We start from the raw sequence: 17,958 nt of genomic DNA, 5'->3' as shown, positions 1-17,958 counted from the left end.
TTGCCATGAGCTTGGCAGATAAAGTCTCATTCCATTCATGAAAATAGTTTGTTTTATAATTGAAGAAACAAAAATGTGGGCTTGTGTCTTATAAATTCAGATTAAGATAAACTAAAACAAACATTCAAACTGAACTCTTCTTCAATCAGACTTCTTTGTAGTAGTGTTAGTAAGTACTGAAATTGTAAAAAAATGCAATGATACCAGCCATTCTGTAGGACTGGAGGTACTGAGTATCAGATTGATTCAGTTTTTCAACAGCTCTACAGTCTGTCACATTGATTACAACAGTAAAGGATGGCACCAAAAAAAAAATCTGATCTCAAAATAGACCATGGACTGTAATATTTCATATAATTACTTACTTTATTTTCATTTTATTACTAATCTTTTTAAGCAATATTTATCTAACTGAAAAATATTTGACAGCTACATGCTGTTTATTGTGTTATTTACTGTATTATTATTAGCATTAATATATATATATATATATATATATATATATATATATATATATATATATATATATATATATATATATATTTCAAATAGCTAAAATAGTTAAATAGTTTCAATAGTTTTTGCTATGGTACCAAGAACTGAGCAGTTTTACTGTTATTGGTGCCAACTACTGAAATATTGGTACTGTGACAACATTACTTTAGTATGAAATTGTAAATTGTAAATTTAAATGGCACTATTTGCGGAATTAATACATGTAAGCTGATAACAGAAGCCCATATTTTTGTCATAGCCATTCACATTTAACTTTTGTGGTTCACATCCCGTTTCATTTTCGTATTACTACTACTGTTCTTGAGGCTCTGTGTGCAAAAAAGTCCCTTTGGACAAAAGTGTCTGCTAAATGTATAATGTAATGTAACTAGAAACTTGCACCCAGCTACATTTCCACATTTAAAAACTGTATTATACATGTATCTTGATTATTTGATCAATATTATAGTCTGAGCATTCGTGCAACCTGAAACCAGGTAAACTAATGGTTTTGCATATCTGGGTTACACATGTGAAGGGTCACACGTGTATCCATATGTGGCGCATACATTTTATGTGATTTTTTTAAAAACTGACTGAACCTGTTCTGAATATAATCAGCTATATGTAACAAATGTGACTGCAAGCAAGATTCTAGAAATACTACTAGAAAAAAAACATTTTCATCTAAACTTAGCGATGGTCACAAGTGGAATCCATGAGAATGGAAATGTTGGATCCTCACAATCTATCACCTGTGTTCCTCATTTGTGAGATTCTTAATGAAGTGTCTGTTATATTAATAAATAAATGGTGGAGAACACTGGTTCCTCATAACTACACCCTGAGACTGGTTGATACAGGATTTGAACATAGAGAGGCATACCACCTGGCGGAGGCGGACCACTTCCCAAAATGTAAGAATGGCATGAGATGAGGTATTTCCATGTTCAGTGTTATAAGATACCGTCATGGGGAATCGTGGCAAACTGTAGTTTAGTGTCTGAGGAAGTTATCTTTACCACTACCCTATTTAAACTGTGAAACTTTTGCTGACAAGCTAGCGGCACTACACATTCATATGATTTTTTTTTTTTTTTGTGTGGTCAGCATTTCCCTCGTTAGTAACCTAGAGCTAGAATATTTAACAGCAGGTGTAAGACGTCTGCCTAAATACATATACTGTATCGAATGGCCAGAAGCTCTAGTAGCCTATTGAGCATTAAAAACATATAACTACTAGCTGAATGAGAAAGAATAAAAGAATACAAGTGCATCTTATAATTGTATAATATACACTACTGTTCAAAAGTTATGGTCAGTTTTTAAAACTTTAAGGCCTCTATATGCTCATCAAGGCTGCATTGATTTGATCAAAAACACAGTGAAAACAGAAACACACTAAAATGGACAATTTAATAATGTTTAATTAATAATTTACATCGTTTTGCATTTTAATATATTTAAAAATGTAATTTATTAATGTGACAGCAAGGCTGTATTGTCACCAGCCATGAATCCAGTCTTCAGTGTCACATGATGCTTCAGAAATCTTTCTAATATACTGATTTGCTACTGCTGCTCAGTAATTTTGTTGAAGCCATGATACATATTTTTCAGATTCCTTGATAAAAAAAAAAACAGCATCTATTTGAAATAGAAATCTTTTGTGAACATTATAAATGTATTTACTGTTACCTTTCAATATCAATTGATTCATTTAATGCATCCTTGCAGATTAAAATGAGTAACTTCTTTTGAAAATCTTTGTGATTCCAAACTTTTGGATGTCAGTGTACATGATGGGCTCATTTCTGTTTTCATTTGAGTCTACATTTACCTTTTAAGACAACACTTATAATTTATGACTGCAACAGTAAATTTTATTCAATTATGGTACATATGGTACTACGGTATCATGATTTTCACACAGGGATACAAAACTAGAAATTACATTTTAAGTGGCTAACAAATATCAAAATCTGCTTTAGGTTTGACAGAAATAAAGCATTAATGGCTGAAGTAGACAAATAATAATCAGAATGTCATCTATGAGTCTACAATAAAATGCACTGAAAATGTCCAACTTATCAAGTCATGAGATTTTAAACTGTCAAAAAGTGAACGTTGACCGCAACATAATTCTTCTCCTCAGCAATCATTTTTAAAGCTTCTTTCTTTCAAATACAGTCACAAACAAGTATTCATCATACTTGAAGAGCAGCTCAATTAAACACTTGTTTCAACCCTCTACAATCCGTTTCAACACCGATCCCAAGCCACCTTTAGCCACTTGTAGAGGCGTCATCGTTTCCTTGTTCTCAATGTAGATGCTGGCACCATGTTCCACAAGGAGTTTTGCAGCCTCTGTTCGCTCCTCGTCACATGCAAGATGACTGTAAAACCAATGAAAAGCTCATGCAGGACTGCTCTGAGGAAGCATTTCTACATAATTATGAGCCAACAAGAACAATAACACTGCTACACAGCAGTTCTACTTACAGTGGTGTGTTTCCTTCGGAGTCCTGAATGTTGGTAGAAGCACTCTCTTTTAAAAGAAGCTGAATGAGTCTGTAGTTGCCCTTGGCAGATGCTCTGTGTAGAGGTGTGGATTTCAGTTTATCTGTTGCATTAGGATCTGCTCCATTTTCCAGCAAAATCTGGGCTATCTGTTACGACAACAACAAAAAATGTAAAAAAAAAAAAAATACTTGAATATAATTATGATGAAGATTTAATATATTATTAAATTAACAAAAGCTTCCTGAAATATATTCACTTTCGTTGAAACTTAGGGGCAATCCGAAGTGGAATTCATGATAATGGAAGTGTTAGATCATCACCATCAATCAGCTGTGTTCCTCATTTCTTCAGAGTTTCTGAATGAAGTGTCTGTTATATTAACACATTTAATCTAAATGGTTGAGAGCACTGTGCCCTTAACTGAACTTGGAAAAAAGTGCTAGCAAAATAAAGTATTTCAAGTTAGTTAATCAATGATTCAGTGATGTCCTTCCAGTTCAGCTCTCTTTCAATAGTCCCTGTGCAATCAGTCAAGCGGCGCTAACTAAGAAAGCCAAAGGGGACTGCGACAAGGAACCAAAACTCCACCGGTGGCAGAAACGGAGAAAAACCCTTGGGAGAAACCAGGCTCAGTCGGGGGGGGGGGGGGCAGTTCTCCTCTGGCCTTTCCTCTGAAAATGTTTCATAATTTCATTTTGCATTCTACATTTGATAAAACTGTGCTGTTAAGTTTTGTGAAGGAGGGCCACTGGTAGGAAACTCTTTAGCTGTGTTTATGATTAACAGTTACTATAAACTATGTATTTTAGGTATGGAAATGATGTATGTTGAGTTGTGATATTTGGGACATGGCCATTGTGCTACTTTGCGTGCTACTTTAGGCACTACTTTAACCACCGACCAACCACACCACAACCCCGCCTCTCGCCCACACTGTCCTCTTTTTGGAAACTTAAAATATAGTCACCCTTATTAAATGACGTGGTCACCTGGTGATTCGATCAGATAGTTACAGATGTCAGGGTATTTCACATTTCCCCATTCAGTTGGATAATTTCTCCAACAAAAGGAAAGGAAAAGGAGCACGGATTTAGACCAATTAAAATTAGTTTCTCAATATATCTCCTCCTCTCAGGTTCACATAAGGTGGTGAAATAATCCTTTGACATGGTTAAAAATAATAAATTAATATGTAATATGTTTCCTGCCAGTGTGTATTTCTCAGTGTACATTGCAGTCCACTTTTGTGTCTTTAAATGCTTGTTTTGTGGGGGGTCGACAGGTTATAAAAACAAAGTTCTGCGTTTTTACTGTACACCTTGTCACGCAGCACCATATTTGTTTTGGATGGATTGGATAAAGATTCCTTACTATTAGAGATGCTGAACAACGATGCAAGTGATCAAACTTAATTCATACTAAGTGGCTGGGTATCAACCAGCTGCCACAAGATTACATTTCCATATATGATTTTCTTCTATTTGTGGTGTGAGGGCTTCCGAAAGTTTAATGCAAATCACTATATAATAAATCTACAGCGATCAAATACTGAGCCACATCTTATTTTGAGTTGTTTACCATACCTGCACATGCTTATTCGATAACTGTTTTATTCCTATTTGGGTATATGTATATACTTTATCTTTTATTTAGGCTATTAAACTATTTCTCATGATTTTAAATCTGCATTTAACCTCAACCAATTTAAAAGATGTGCTGAATTCTGATTTTGTAGTTTTTGTAGATTTAAAATTAAATTATTATAATCTTATTTCAAGTGATGAAAGGTTTTGAAAAACTGTCAGTAAGGTTAACCCTGCCTGGTTTAAATATTTGAAAATAATTAACAATTGAAAAGTAATCAAAACATAATCAAATGTAATCAGTTACATTAACAAAGTAATTGAATTAGTTATACTACTTATAACATCTTAAATAGGCTATCTTGTAATCTGTAACCTATTATGTTTCCAAAGTAACCTTCCCAACACGACTTAAATGAAACTTATTTTACCCCAAACAAAGGTTAGTCCAAAATAATAATAATTTGTTGAAGCTACCTCATATAGGTTTTTGGATGCTGCGTAGTGCAGTGGGGTGCAACCATTCTGGTTCACAGCGTTCAGCTGAGCTCCTTTGGATATTAAAGATCTGACAATTTCTTCTCTCCCAGCAGATGCTGCTATATGAAGTGGAGTCCAACATGCCTGAAATGATATACAAGTGTAAAGAACTCCACCAAGAGGATCTGTAGTGAATGACAAAGTGTCAATAGTGCTACTATCTGGACATGTTAAAAAAAAAGTCATGTTATAATTCCACATCTAAATCAATTGGAGATCAGCAATAACGCTGAGAGGAAAGTTTTTTTATTTTTTTTATTTTTTTATTTAAATACAAGAGCGTTAAGTGATGCCGTGTGAGGTTCTGTACTGTAGCAGGACACACTGCTGACTCACATCATCTTTGAGATCCACATCTACTCCAAGATCCAGCAGAAACTTCACGACAGCCACATGTCCAGCTGAACAAGCCCAGTGCAGAGCAGTCCTGCTGTCCTGTAAGAAGGAAGCATTCGTTCAGAGCATGTTAAACTCGTGACAGACCGCTATCTCCGCATCAATGGAGAGACTTCAGTATAGCATCATGCTAACCGCTGTGTGCGCGCAACGACACTTCCCACTGAACATTACCTGGTCTGTTTTGGTCGCTAGTGAGCTGTCAGAAAACACGCATTTTTTAAGTTCTTCAAACTTTCCAGTATAAGCTAAATTACAGATTTCTACATTTGAGACTCTTCCCTCCATCTCAGACTTTCTTCTTCTTCTTCTTTTCATTTTTTGGCAGATTGCAACCATGACTTTTAAAGGTGCATACCGCCACCTACTGTATCAGAGTATGTAACATGAGCTATATCCATTGGTACTACTTTATATCAAAAAAAAAAAAAAAAAAAAAAAAAAAAAAAAAAAAAAAAAAAAAAAGAAAGAAACAAACAAACAAAAAAAAAAAACACACACAAAATAAAAATTCTATATCCTATTGTATATCCCTATATTTTTTAGATATTGTATAACTGCTTTCTGTGTATCCTTTACCCCATCTCCTGTTGTGCCTAATAAACCTTCAAGGTTCCACTTCCTTCCTGTCTGACTTATCTTTTGTTTTAGCCTCATCCTCTCATCTCTATATTTCTTACAATATAGCAATACATGCTCTACATCTTCCTTGGACCTACATTCCAAACATTCATCTGATGGACTTTTGCCCATTAAAAACAGTGTTTTATTTAACCCTGTGTGATCAAACCTTAGCCTGGTTAAAACACTCTCCTCTCTTCTGTTACTTCTATTCACACCCTGAGCATTAATAGATTTTTGCAAGCTGTAATATTTCCTTCCACTTTTATCCACATCCCACCTATCCTGCCATTTCTTCAACATTTCTTTTTTAATTATCGCCTTAGCTTCTCCTTTTCCAAGAGGTATATTTATGACATTGTTCATCTTAGTTGATTTTTTTGCTATATTGTCTGCTCCCTCATTCCCTTGTACACCTGTGTGGGCAGGTACCCAGCAGAATCTCACATCTATCCGTAGTCTCTGTAATCTAAATAAACTTTGTTGAATTTCTAGCATTAGATCTTCTCTATTAGATTTCATATTTTGAATACTATAAAGAGCTGCTACAGAGTCAACACAACACACCACTCTGTCTGGTTTTACTTCCTCAACCCACTGCAGTCCTACAATAATCGCCATCATCTCTGCCGTGTACACTGATGCCTGATCGGGTAATCTTTTCCCAATGCTTATATTCATTGTTGGTATATATATTCCTATTCCTACCTTGTCCTCTTCATCTTTAGATCCGTCTGTATACATATCTAAATAACTGTAATATTTGTTCCTTACGTACTGACTTGCCAAATGTCCTTTCCTACTCTCTTCCCATTCATTTTTTAATTCCAATATATTTAAGTCTATCTCAGTTCTTGGAAATAACCAAATAGGGATATTACTGATAGGTGTAGGGGAGTTAAACCATATATTATTTACTCTATATTCCTCTGATTTAGTCTTTATTACCCATCCAAAACCATTACCTTTAAAAGAACTATACTCCCAACATTCCTGAATAATGCTCTTAGCATGGTTTTCAAACCCACATCCACTTAAGCGACTCCAGTATGTAAGCATGATTTTATCTCTTCTCAGGTCTGAGGGCACTTCTCCTAACTCAACCTGTATTGCTTTAATTGGTGTTGATCTCATTACACCTGCACAGATCCTCAATGCTTTATTACTAACTCTATCTAACTTCAATAAATGGGTTTTAGCTGCTGCTCCATAAACATAACATCCATAATCAATTGTTGCCCTCATTAGAGCCCTATAAATATACATTAATGATTGTTTATTTGCTCCCCAATCTTTCCCCACTACCGCTCTCATTAAATTTATGACTTTCTTGCATTTTGATTCCACCTTTTCAATGTGTGTTTTCCATGTTCCCTTTTGATCTAACCAAATACCAAGATATTTAAAATGATCTACTGTTTCCATATTGTGGCCATATAACTGTAGCTTCTGTTTATCTATCCCTTTCTTCCTGGTAAATATCATATGACAAGACTTACTTGTAGAAAGCTTAAATCCCCAATTATACGACCATTGTTCTACCTCTCCTATTGCTTCCTTGATTTTACTTCTCACCATTATGGCATCTCGTCCTCTTACCCATATGGCCCCATCATCTGCATACAGAGCTGACCCAATCCTTCTATCTAGATTCATAAAAATATCATTGATCATAACATTAAATAAAACTGGACTAATAACACTGCCTTGTGGAATTCCATTAACAATTTCAAATTCCTCAGATACGTCTGCTCCCACTTTGACTCTAAATCTTCTTTCTGACAGAAATTCTAATACCCAGTTATATAACTTACCTCTAATTCCCATTTTATTCATTTTAATTAGTAACCCCTCCCTCCACATGGAATCATAAGCTTTTTCAATATCAAAGAATACAATACTCATTATTTCTTTCATTTTAAATGTTTTCTCTATCTCGTTGCTTACTTTCACAACCGCATCCATTGTGGAACGCCCTTTTCTGAACCCACTTTGATATGGTGCAAATAATCCTCTGTGTTCAAGGGTGTAGTTAAGTCTTCTAACTAGTATCTTCTCCATCCACTTGCATAGATGTGATGTTAGGGCGATAGGTCTATAGTTACCAGCATTATTAGAATTTTTCCCAGGTTTATTAAATGGCAATATTAACGCACTCTTCCAGCTTTTGGGTATTTTACCTTCTTCCCATATCTTGTTAAATAATTGTAATATTATCTGTAATACTTTTTCAGGTAGTTTCTGGAACATAACATAACTCAGTTGATCTTCTCCTGTAGCAGTATTCCTAATACCATTTAATACTATCACTAGTTCATTCATATTCATTTCTGCATCCATAGTACTTTCCTCATTATCTTTTTTAATATACACATCCCTATTTTCCTTAAGAACCTTCTCTTTATGTAGTCTATGGATATCATCTAAATGGTCACCACTATGCACACTGGCAAACTTCTTTCCCAACATAGTTGCCTTTTCTTTATCTGTTATTGCCAGTATTCCATCATCCTCTAATACTGGTATTTTAGCATACACTTTTTTCCCACTCATTTTCTTTAGCATTGACCACACCTCTCCTATTTTTACTTCACTCCCTATAGTAGAACAATAGCTCCTCCATGCATTTTGTTTACTATTCTTAATTATTCTTCTTGCCTGAGCCTTTTTCTTCTGATAATTAATTAAATTATCTTGATTCAGGTTATTCCTTAACATTCTCATTGCCCTATTTCGTTCTTTAATAGCTTTTGTACATGTATCATTCCACCATGGGACCATTTTTCTTTTCCCCCCAACTACCTTATATGGTATGCTTTTTAATGCTGCATTCAATATTAAATGTGTAACTTCAGATGCACATTCCTCAATATCACCCTGCATTGAAATTGTCTCTGCTGAAGTACAACAAATTTCTTTAAATTTTACCCAATCAGCTTTAGCAAAGTCCCACTTCTTATGATTAGGCCTTTCTTGGAGATCTATTTCAATATTTATAGAGCAAAGAATTGGAAAATGATCACTTCCAATACTTGTACTTTCCTTTACCTTCCATTCACAAGAGTTTGCCATATTATTAGAAACAAGCGTGAGGTCAATACATGACATTGTGTTAGTACGTATGTCAATTCTTGTGCCATTTCCATTATTTAAACATACTAATTGTCTAACATCCATCAGTTCTTCCACTGCTTCTCCATTTCTATCAGTATGCTTACTTCCCCAAAGACTATTATGTGCATTGAAGTCTCCACACCATATTTCTTTCCCATTTCCTTGTCTCATTATTTCTTCTAAGGTTTCTTGGCTTAGTGATTTACAAGGGTTATATAAGTTGATTACTACTAAGTGTCCATCTGTTTTATAAATTTCAATAATTACACATTCTATTTCTGTTGTAGTTTCTATTCTTCTAAATGGTATCCCATCCCTTACAAATGTTGCACATCCTCCACCCTGATTTCCATCTCTATCAAACCTAACAGACTCATAACCAGGTAAAATAAAATCAAGGTGAGGTCGTAGCCAAGTTTCTTGAATACAAACAATATCAAATTTGACTTCAGACTCTATTACAAATTTTTTAAATTCTTGTCCGTTTGCAATCAGACTCCTAGCATTCCATTGCAAAAGGTGGAATACCATTATAAACTTATATAATACTCTGAGACCCTCCATCATTATTAGTACTTAGCATGCCATGTATTTCTTCAGCTTTTAAATCTTTAATACCTAAAAACTCCTCTGCAGCTTCTACCACTGTCTTGATCCTGTCACTTTTCCTTTCTTGTCGTGTTGCAACATTCACCACTTTACATATAAAAGCTATAAAGCTCTTTTTTTCCACCATCAATGTGTTCTCCTCCACTATACACTTATGCTTACATGGTTGCTGTGTGGTTGCTGGTATAGTGTCTACTGGTCCTGGCTGAAATCTCCTTTTGCCTAACCTCTGGGGTAGGCCTGCTCCATGCATTGCACTTTCATTCAGATTTTCATGACATTTTGTTGGTTTATTTTCCTTGGTTTCATATTTGCCCATATTTTTAATAGCCTCTGCATATGACACCTTATTCACAACCTTGTACCTCTGTACTTCTTTAGCTTGTTTCTGGACCACACATCCAGCATATGCAGCACTATGCTCACCTCCACAGTTGCAACATTGTAGCTTGGTATCCTTATTACATTTACCATATTCATGTTCTCCTCCACACTTCGCACATCTTTGTCTCCATTTACATTGTTGTACTGTATGTCCCATTCTCTGGCACTTAAAGCACCTTAACGGTTGGGGAATATACTCCCTAACTTTGTAATTGATCCACCCTATTTGAACTTCACAAGGCAAAGATTTTTCAAAAATAATCATTACAGATAGACTATCTGATTTAACACCATTTTTATTATTTTGAAGTCTTTTCACCTCTAGTACATTCCCACTTTTTATCTCACTCTTCACATCCTCCACGGACATTTCCAAAGGAACATTTGTAATCACTCCTCTTAGCTTTGCTGTCGTTCCGGGTACATGCACTTTAATATTTCCACCACCAAGGTTGCTCATTTTCAAAATCATTTCCTGCTGCTTCTTATTTACTGCTGAAATTAGAATTCTTCTGTTATTCAGTAGTTTAGCATATTTAATTTTCCCCATATCCTTCTCAATTGCTTTAGTCACATGAACTGGGTGAAAGTGACCTTTATCATTACTAAGCGTAATAATAACTTTCCACTCTTCCTGCTTGTCATCATCAGGCCTACTGCTTCCCTTAGGTTTGGCTTTAATCTTTTTGTTAACTTGTCTTGGAGTATTCTCTCCTCCACTACTCGCTTCAGACCAAGATTTTTTCCTTGCCTTTTTTGTTTGGCTAACCTCCATATCTGAAGGAAATCCATCATCGCTACCATCTGAACTATATCCCATTGCTACACTCACGATACAGTTCGATTGCAATCTGCCTTCGCTCCGTCCAAACAATCCACCGTCGCCTGAATGTGACGTCTGTGCGGCCAGCTTCCGGATCGAGCACCCATCTCAGACTTTGGGGAGCACAAGCATAGAAATACCTAGACGCCTCATTGGCCGCTTTGAGCCGTTGCCGCGATACGTCAACGCGTCCGCCATGTTAGTGAGGGCAAGACTGCCTTAAAACAAATGAAAGTAAACGGGGACAATCGGTTTTTACTGAATAAAAACACGATAACGTTCACATTCATCAACCGATTTCAGAGGTTTGTGATCCACGTGCAGTTAAAAAACTTTGCTCCAGTTATTTAGTTAGGTTTGGAAAATTATTAATTGAAAGCTCACAATTGTCTCACTTGTTGATTTCGTTGATTTTTTTCGGTTTACAAATCTGTTAATTTAGTATAACTGTAACATATTCATGTAATGTAATTTGAATGTACATTACATGATATGTAGTTGTTTTATTGCTTTCTCTGTGTTCAATCCCAACATTTTTCTTTCTTTTTGTTTCTCTCTTTCTTGTGTCTCAGGTTAGAACACAGCTCATTCCCTTTGAAATACTGGGATACAATCTAAATAATACATCTTTAAACACTAATTTGCTATCGTTTAGAAAATTTAATAAAACAAGTAAATACAAATCAAAAAGTGACACTTGTAGTCTGCTTTTCATTTTGATTGCACTATAGCCAGATGAACTCCACAACAAATAATAACATGTAACTGATGAGGCTATGGATCCAGTGAAAATGAAAATATGCACTGATACAGTGCACAGTAGAAATATAGTAAAGTGATATTTTATATTCAAAAGTATATGTAGTACAACTTAAAGTAAAGTGAATAATATGAAAAGCGAGTACAATGGTACAATAACATACGATATAATAGATTTATAATAGCATAAAATTATATGTATAATATGAATAATACCATAACATAACAGGTCATTTGAGTCAGTTTGCTGTTTGCAAATCATTTGAGTCAATTTGGGAGTTCGGAGGGGCTTCGCAGAACAATTGAATCAGTTCGAGAGTTCGGAGCGGGTTCGCGAATCATTTGAGTCAGTTCGGGAGTTCGAAATCGGATCGCGAATCATTTGAATGAGTTCGGGGGTTCGTAGCAAGGGGCAAGGAACTCGACCGGAAGTTGAAGTCGGGTGGGGGCTGCCATCTTTTAGCAGAACTTCACTTGCGTTAGCATTCCCATTGACTCCCATTCATTTTGGCGTCACTTTGACAGCGAATAACTTTACATCTGAGGCGTTTAAAGACTCTGTTTGTCCATTATTTATTTCTAAAGATACACGACAATGTATAAAGGGCTCCATTACCTTCTATGTTACATTATGGCCCCGTATAAACAGTTTTTGTAAAAAATAGGCTAACGATTGCGTCATAACCACTCGTCTCTCTGTCGCATTACCGTACAGACAGGTGGAGAAGCTCGCAGGCAATTAAGTGAAGTGAAGTGACATTCAGCCAAGTATGGTGACCCATACTCAGAATTTGTGCTCTGCATTTAACCCATCCGAAATGCACACACACAGAGCAGTGAGCACACACACACACACACTGTGAGCACACACCCGGAGCAGTGGGCAGCCATTTATGCTGCGGCGCCCGGGGAGCAGTTGGGGGTTCGATGCCTTGCTCAAGGGCACCTAAGTCGTGGTATTGAAGGTGGAGAGAGAACTGTACATGCACTCCCCCCACCCACAATTCCGTCCGGCCCGAGACTAGAACCCACAACCCTTCGATTGGGAGTCCAACCCTCTAACCATTAGGCCACAACTTCCCCCTTAACTTAACATGGCGTACTGGCGTTACATTTTAAAATACTATACAAAATATTTAATCAGAATACTTACTCCTGCTCACTCACAACAAAGAACTCCCCGCTCAAGCTCGGCGTCTCTGCAAGATTAACGATGGCAGTTTGCACGCACAGCCACTTAGAAGATTTACATCTGGCAGACAGGTTGCTGACGTCGTCAAGCTTCGTTTGAGTCTGCGCGTCAGAAACGGAAGTGCTAAAAAACGCTAAAACTGGGCTTCATTTGTCTCAATTGAGTTCCAATGGGGTCGCTGTGTCCATTTCTTTTACTGTCTATGGTTCGTAGCGGGTTCGCGAATCATTTGACTCAGTTCGGGAGTTCGGAGCAGTTCGGCAGTTCGCAAAACATTTGATTCAGATCGGGACTCCGAATCGCGTTTCGCGAATCATTTGAGATCAGGTCTTTCGAGCGGATTTGCAAAGCATTTGATTCTATCATGTCGGCTACTAGATAGAGTTTTAATAAAGGAAAAGAGGTTTAGAGACAAATTTTTGTTAATAGCCTGTTAGTTATCCCACAGTCCATAGCATCACTAACTGTATAATTTATTAAGGGAAAATTAAAACGAAATAGTATGAGTTTCAATTTTTATTTTATTTATGTAGCAATGGTCATCTTAACCTCTGTGCAGTGTTCAGGGTATTTCAGGACCCTAAATTAAATTCTAATTCATCTAAATGACATGACACTTAATGACTTTACCAAAACAGAAATTGGGATGTCTGATTGTATATTAGTGTAATAAAATCACTCAGAATGCTCATATAGTTCTTTTGTTTAAAATTGTAATTTTAAATGTTTTCCAGTAAATGGCAGAAATCTACCACTTAAGTACGGCAAATTAATATACGACCATGTATGAAAGCAAGAAATGTAGATATACTTTAAAGTTAACTACATATTTATTTTGTATAAGCATTTCATATAAACATGTAATACTTTTTTTTTTCAAAAATGTAACATTTATACAAATTCCATATCAACTGTATAGTAAAAACATTAAAGGAAGTGATGTTACAATTCATGATTGTCTAGATATTGGTGTTTTTAATTTCACCTCTTAAAGCACTTTCTTTTATCAATGCAAATATCAGTATTCAACATTTTGGGATTAAAACATCAAAACATTATGCATTTGTAATTGCAGATTAAATGCATTTATATCTTGCATTAAACAGTAAACATCTGTCGGGGTCTCTAGAGAGCGATGTGTAGAGGATTAAAACTTGAGCCAGAGGTTCTTCACCGCTATGAGGAGACCTTTGACGTTAACATTCTTCTATCTGGTCTCATCATCCACCCTAATGATCCACACCTTGGTGCAGATGGCAAAGTGGTGGACCCAAATGAATAACCTCTCTGTGGCCTGGTAGAGGTTAAGTGCCCTGATGTGAAAGAAATGGGAGAGGCATCCCACATTGAGTTTATTGGGGACCATGCAAAACTGAGAAAGAAACACACATTGGCATTCCACGGTCAGCTGACTGTTACTGGCTTAGTTAACCTGGTGTGATCTTGTGACAAGTACAAGAGGTGACTTCCATGTGGAGAGGGTATGGAGAGATGATGAGCTGATCACAGAGATCACAGCTAAAGTTGTTGAATTCTACTTTGGCGTATACATTAATTTTTTGCTAGGAAGAAAATAGGCATGAAAAATTTACCAACAAATGATGTTCCTGTTCTATAGTGAATGTAGTTCTATAGTGTTCTATTACAAGAAAAAACAGTTACCCCAATAAGTCATGCTTCAGTTAATTATATTTTATTGTTATTTATGTTATATTGTTGCAACATACCTACCCCAAACTGGAAAGATATGTCAGGAGGGGTTGGTGATTTCTGATGTGTTCAGAATCTGAAACGATACTGCAGATCATAAGTAAAAGTAAAGAGTTAGATTTTTATAAAAAATTTCTGACTTAAATTTCCCCCCTAAAATCTAAGCATTAAATTCAGCAAAAAAAACACACTGAGAAGTATGTGAAAGATTATATGTATAATGTTTGTTAAAACCCTGGCGACTGGTCAAGGTAACACACTCCAGCCCAAAAGAAGGGCATGTGAAAAGGCGGTGTTGTGGTGCTTTTGCAGACAGTCTGAAGAGCTTGATGACGTTTGCTTGCGATAATCAGAACTGTCCTATACAACATACACTACCGTTCATTTAGACTGCGTGGGACTCAGCAGCACACCAGCCAGAAAAGTCATGTGTCTGTGACTTATCACCCACAACCTACCTCATACATGTTCAGTTTCTCATCATTTATATGGACTCTTTATAAATGTAAATGTATTTACACGTTAATTATGTAAAGGAACTGAAATTAAGTTGGTTGTTACTACTATTTAAGTTATGCAATTGTGTTTGCAACCAAAGAACACTGATTTTGCACAATTCTTCCTTATTACAAATAAAGGAGGCAGAATTTCATTCAGTCTTTGTGTATTTTATTTACAGACATGGCTAAAAAACATTAGATGTGAGAAGAAACATTACAAAATCTTTTGGAAAACAAAAAAACATTTATGTGAGCATGGTGTATAATTCTAACATGACGCCTTCACAACAACACTTGGACACATATTGGTCAAAGCACAGCACGCAACCACAATTTTATCCAGCAAAGTCTTCAGCTCAGTCTCATGACCGGTGTGGACAGTGCCTGGCAATGGGGGTGGATTCACAGGACCGTCCGTCTCAGGTGCAGGTGTAGTGTCTGACAATAACAATATAAAGAAATTGTGTCATATCACAACCTCTATTCCTAAGGAATCCAGATTAGCTATATATGGGATACACACAACATACATTACCGTTCAAAAGTTTGGGGTCAGCGAGATTTTTTAAATGTTTTTGAAAGAAGCATCTTCTGCTCACCAAGACTGCATTTCTTTGATAAAAATAATAAAAACAGTAATATTGTGAAATATTATGACAATTTAAAATGACTTTTCTATTTTAATATATTTTAAACTATTTTATTCCTGTAATCAAAGCAGGATCACACTCCAACATTTCATAGGCAGGTTTGCCTGCAAACACAGTCACCAAATAAATTGCAATGTAGCCTAGATTGTACATTTAAAACTGATTAACGTTACGCTTTAATACACTGGTAACTTAAGATCATTATCTTGCCATGTCATGCTAGTTAAAATTTACAGAGAGTAATTGTAACTTACCTTTGTGAAAATGCTTTGAACACAAAATCATGTGTGGTGGAGTGTTATCGAAGGTAATCTTGGCCTCCTTTCCGCTGCTATCCATGCCATTCGTCGCCTTTTTGTCACCTCTGAAACATGGCTTGTACTATTACTTTTCCACGCTGGAAAACAATAAAAAGATATTCCGTTCTTAAGCTTTATGCCACTTCTATCGTGAGAACGACTATTGCAGTTTATAGCACAGCAAGTAGACTGGATCTTGAACACTGCGTCCTCCCTCCATGCAAATAAGTCTGGCGCCTAATGTTTGTGCCGCGGATTCCCAAAATGCTTTGCGTTCAACACTGGGAATACGTCATGATGATCTCTGTAGGCTACTAAATCAAGTTTTAATAAAGAGAAATAGGTTTAAAACACTGCTTCACTAACCTGCTCGACTGTTAGCATAACTGCTACCATGTGCTACATTAAATGTATAATGTATAACATTTGATGATACATCTAACAATACAAATAAAACATATATTTGATTAGGTTTAGTTGCCGATAAGCTTTCAATATAAGTTATTGTTTTTAATATAAGTCACCATCTCGACATTTACTGCTCTGCACCACAAACATCCCGTTTTGACGCGTGATTTAACGTCTCCGCAACTTTTCCAAGCAAACCTAGAAAGCACAAAACATTTGATTCAGATCGGGACTCCGAAGCGCGTTTCGCGAATATTTGATCGGGGCTTCGGAGTTTGCAAAACATTTGATTCAGATCGGGACTCCGAATCGCGCTTCGTGAATCATTTGATCGGGGCTTCGGAGTTTGCAAAACATTTGATTCAGATCGGGACTCCGAATCGCGTTTCGTGAATCATTTGATCGGGGCTTCGGAGTTTGCAAAACATTTGATTCTGATCGGGACTCCGAAGCGCGTTTCGTGAATCATTTGATCGGGGCTTCGGAGTTTGCAAAACATTTGATTCAGATCGGGACTCCGAATCGCGGTTCACGAATCATTTGATCGGGGCTTCAGAGCCAGTTCGCAAAACATTTGATTCAGATCTGGACTCCGAAGCGCATTTAGCAAATCATTTGAGATCACGTCTTTCGAGCGGATTTGCAAAGCATTTGATTACTTGTCTAGATCAACTTTTAATAAAGAGAAAAGAGGTTTAGAGACAGATTTATTTTGTAAATAGCCTGTTAGTAATCCCACAATCCATAGCATCAGTGACTGTATAATTTAGTAAGGGAAAATTAAAACAAAATAGGACGAGTTTCAATTTTTTTTTTTAGTAGCAATGGTCATCTTAACCGCTGTGCAGTGTTCAGGGTATTTCAGGACCCCAAATTAAATTCTAATTCTAATACTGCATCCAGGGGCGTAGCAGCCATTTTAAAAGTGGGGGGGACAGCTGTATGGTGATTTGACCCAAAGCTGATGTTCATAATAAATTCTAAATAGAATACCAATGGGCATTTTACTTTTTCAAATTTGGGAACATGACATGATAGCTTACAGGAACCTATTTTTGTTAAATCATACTCAAAATGAAAAAATACTGCAGGACTTTGAGACCAATGGGAGACCATCTATATATATATTTTTTTTTTTATGAAATAAAGATATTTTATGATATAACTAACTTTGTAAGTATAACCGTAACTTTGTTTGTGTTCAAAATGTAGAAAAATGTATATAATAAGCGAGTACACCATGAATCCATTTTCCAAACCGTGTTTTTGGCTTGTCCTGAATCACTAGGGTGCACCTATAATAAGTGTTTATATTCTGACTATTTTAGATTGCTTCTGGGATACCGCGGCGG

General features: G+C 36.2%; 1 protein-coding gene across 2 annotated transcripts; it reads right to left on the bottom strand.

Moving 5' to 3' along the window:
- Positions 1 to 2,356: 2,356 nt before the first annotated feature.
- LOC113057718 (26S proteasome non-ATPase regulatory subunit 10-like) lies at positions 2,357 to 11,291 on the bottom strand. Of its 2 annotated transcripts, XM_026225216.1 has the most exons (6): positions 11,196 to 11,291; positions 5,712 to 5,825; positions 5,478 to 5,576; positions 5,079 to 5,225; positions 2,998 to 3,164; positions 2,357 to 2,891 (listed from the first exon to the last, which is right to left on the bottom strand). In XM_026225216.1, the coding sequence occupies exons 2-6, from the start codon at positions 5,823 to 5,825 to the stop codon at positions 2,738 to 2,740; spliced, it is 681 nt and encodes a 226-aa protein (XP_026081001.1). In that variant the 5' UTR covers positions 11,196 to 11,291; the 3' UTR covers positions 2,357 to 2,737. The 2 variants fall into 2 exon arrangements, with proteins under 2 accessions (XP_026081001.1, XP_026081000.1); XM_026225215.1 differs by lacking the exon at positions 11,196 to 11,291 and having other exon boundaries at positions 5,712 to 5,876.
- Between the last annotated feature and the right edge of the window lie 6,667 nt (positions 11,292 to 17,958).

This window comes from Carassius auratus, chromosome 39, assembly GCF_003368295.1.
Source record: "Carassius auratus strain Wakin chromosome 39, ASM336829v1, whole genome shotgun sequence".
NCBI classification, from domain to species: Eukaryota; Metazoa; Chordata; class Actinopteri; order Cypriniformes; family Cyprinidae; genus Carassius; species Carassius auratus.
Note: the sequence above shows the minus strand (reverse complement) of the source record. Positions and strands in the feature narration are given on the sequence as shown.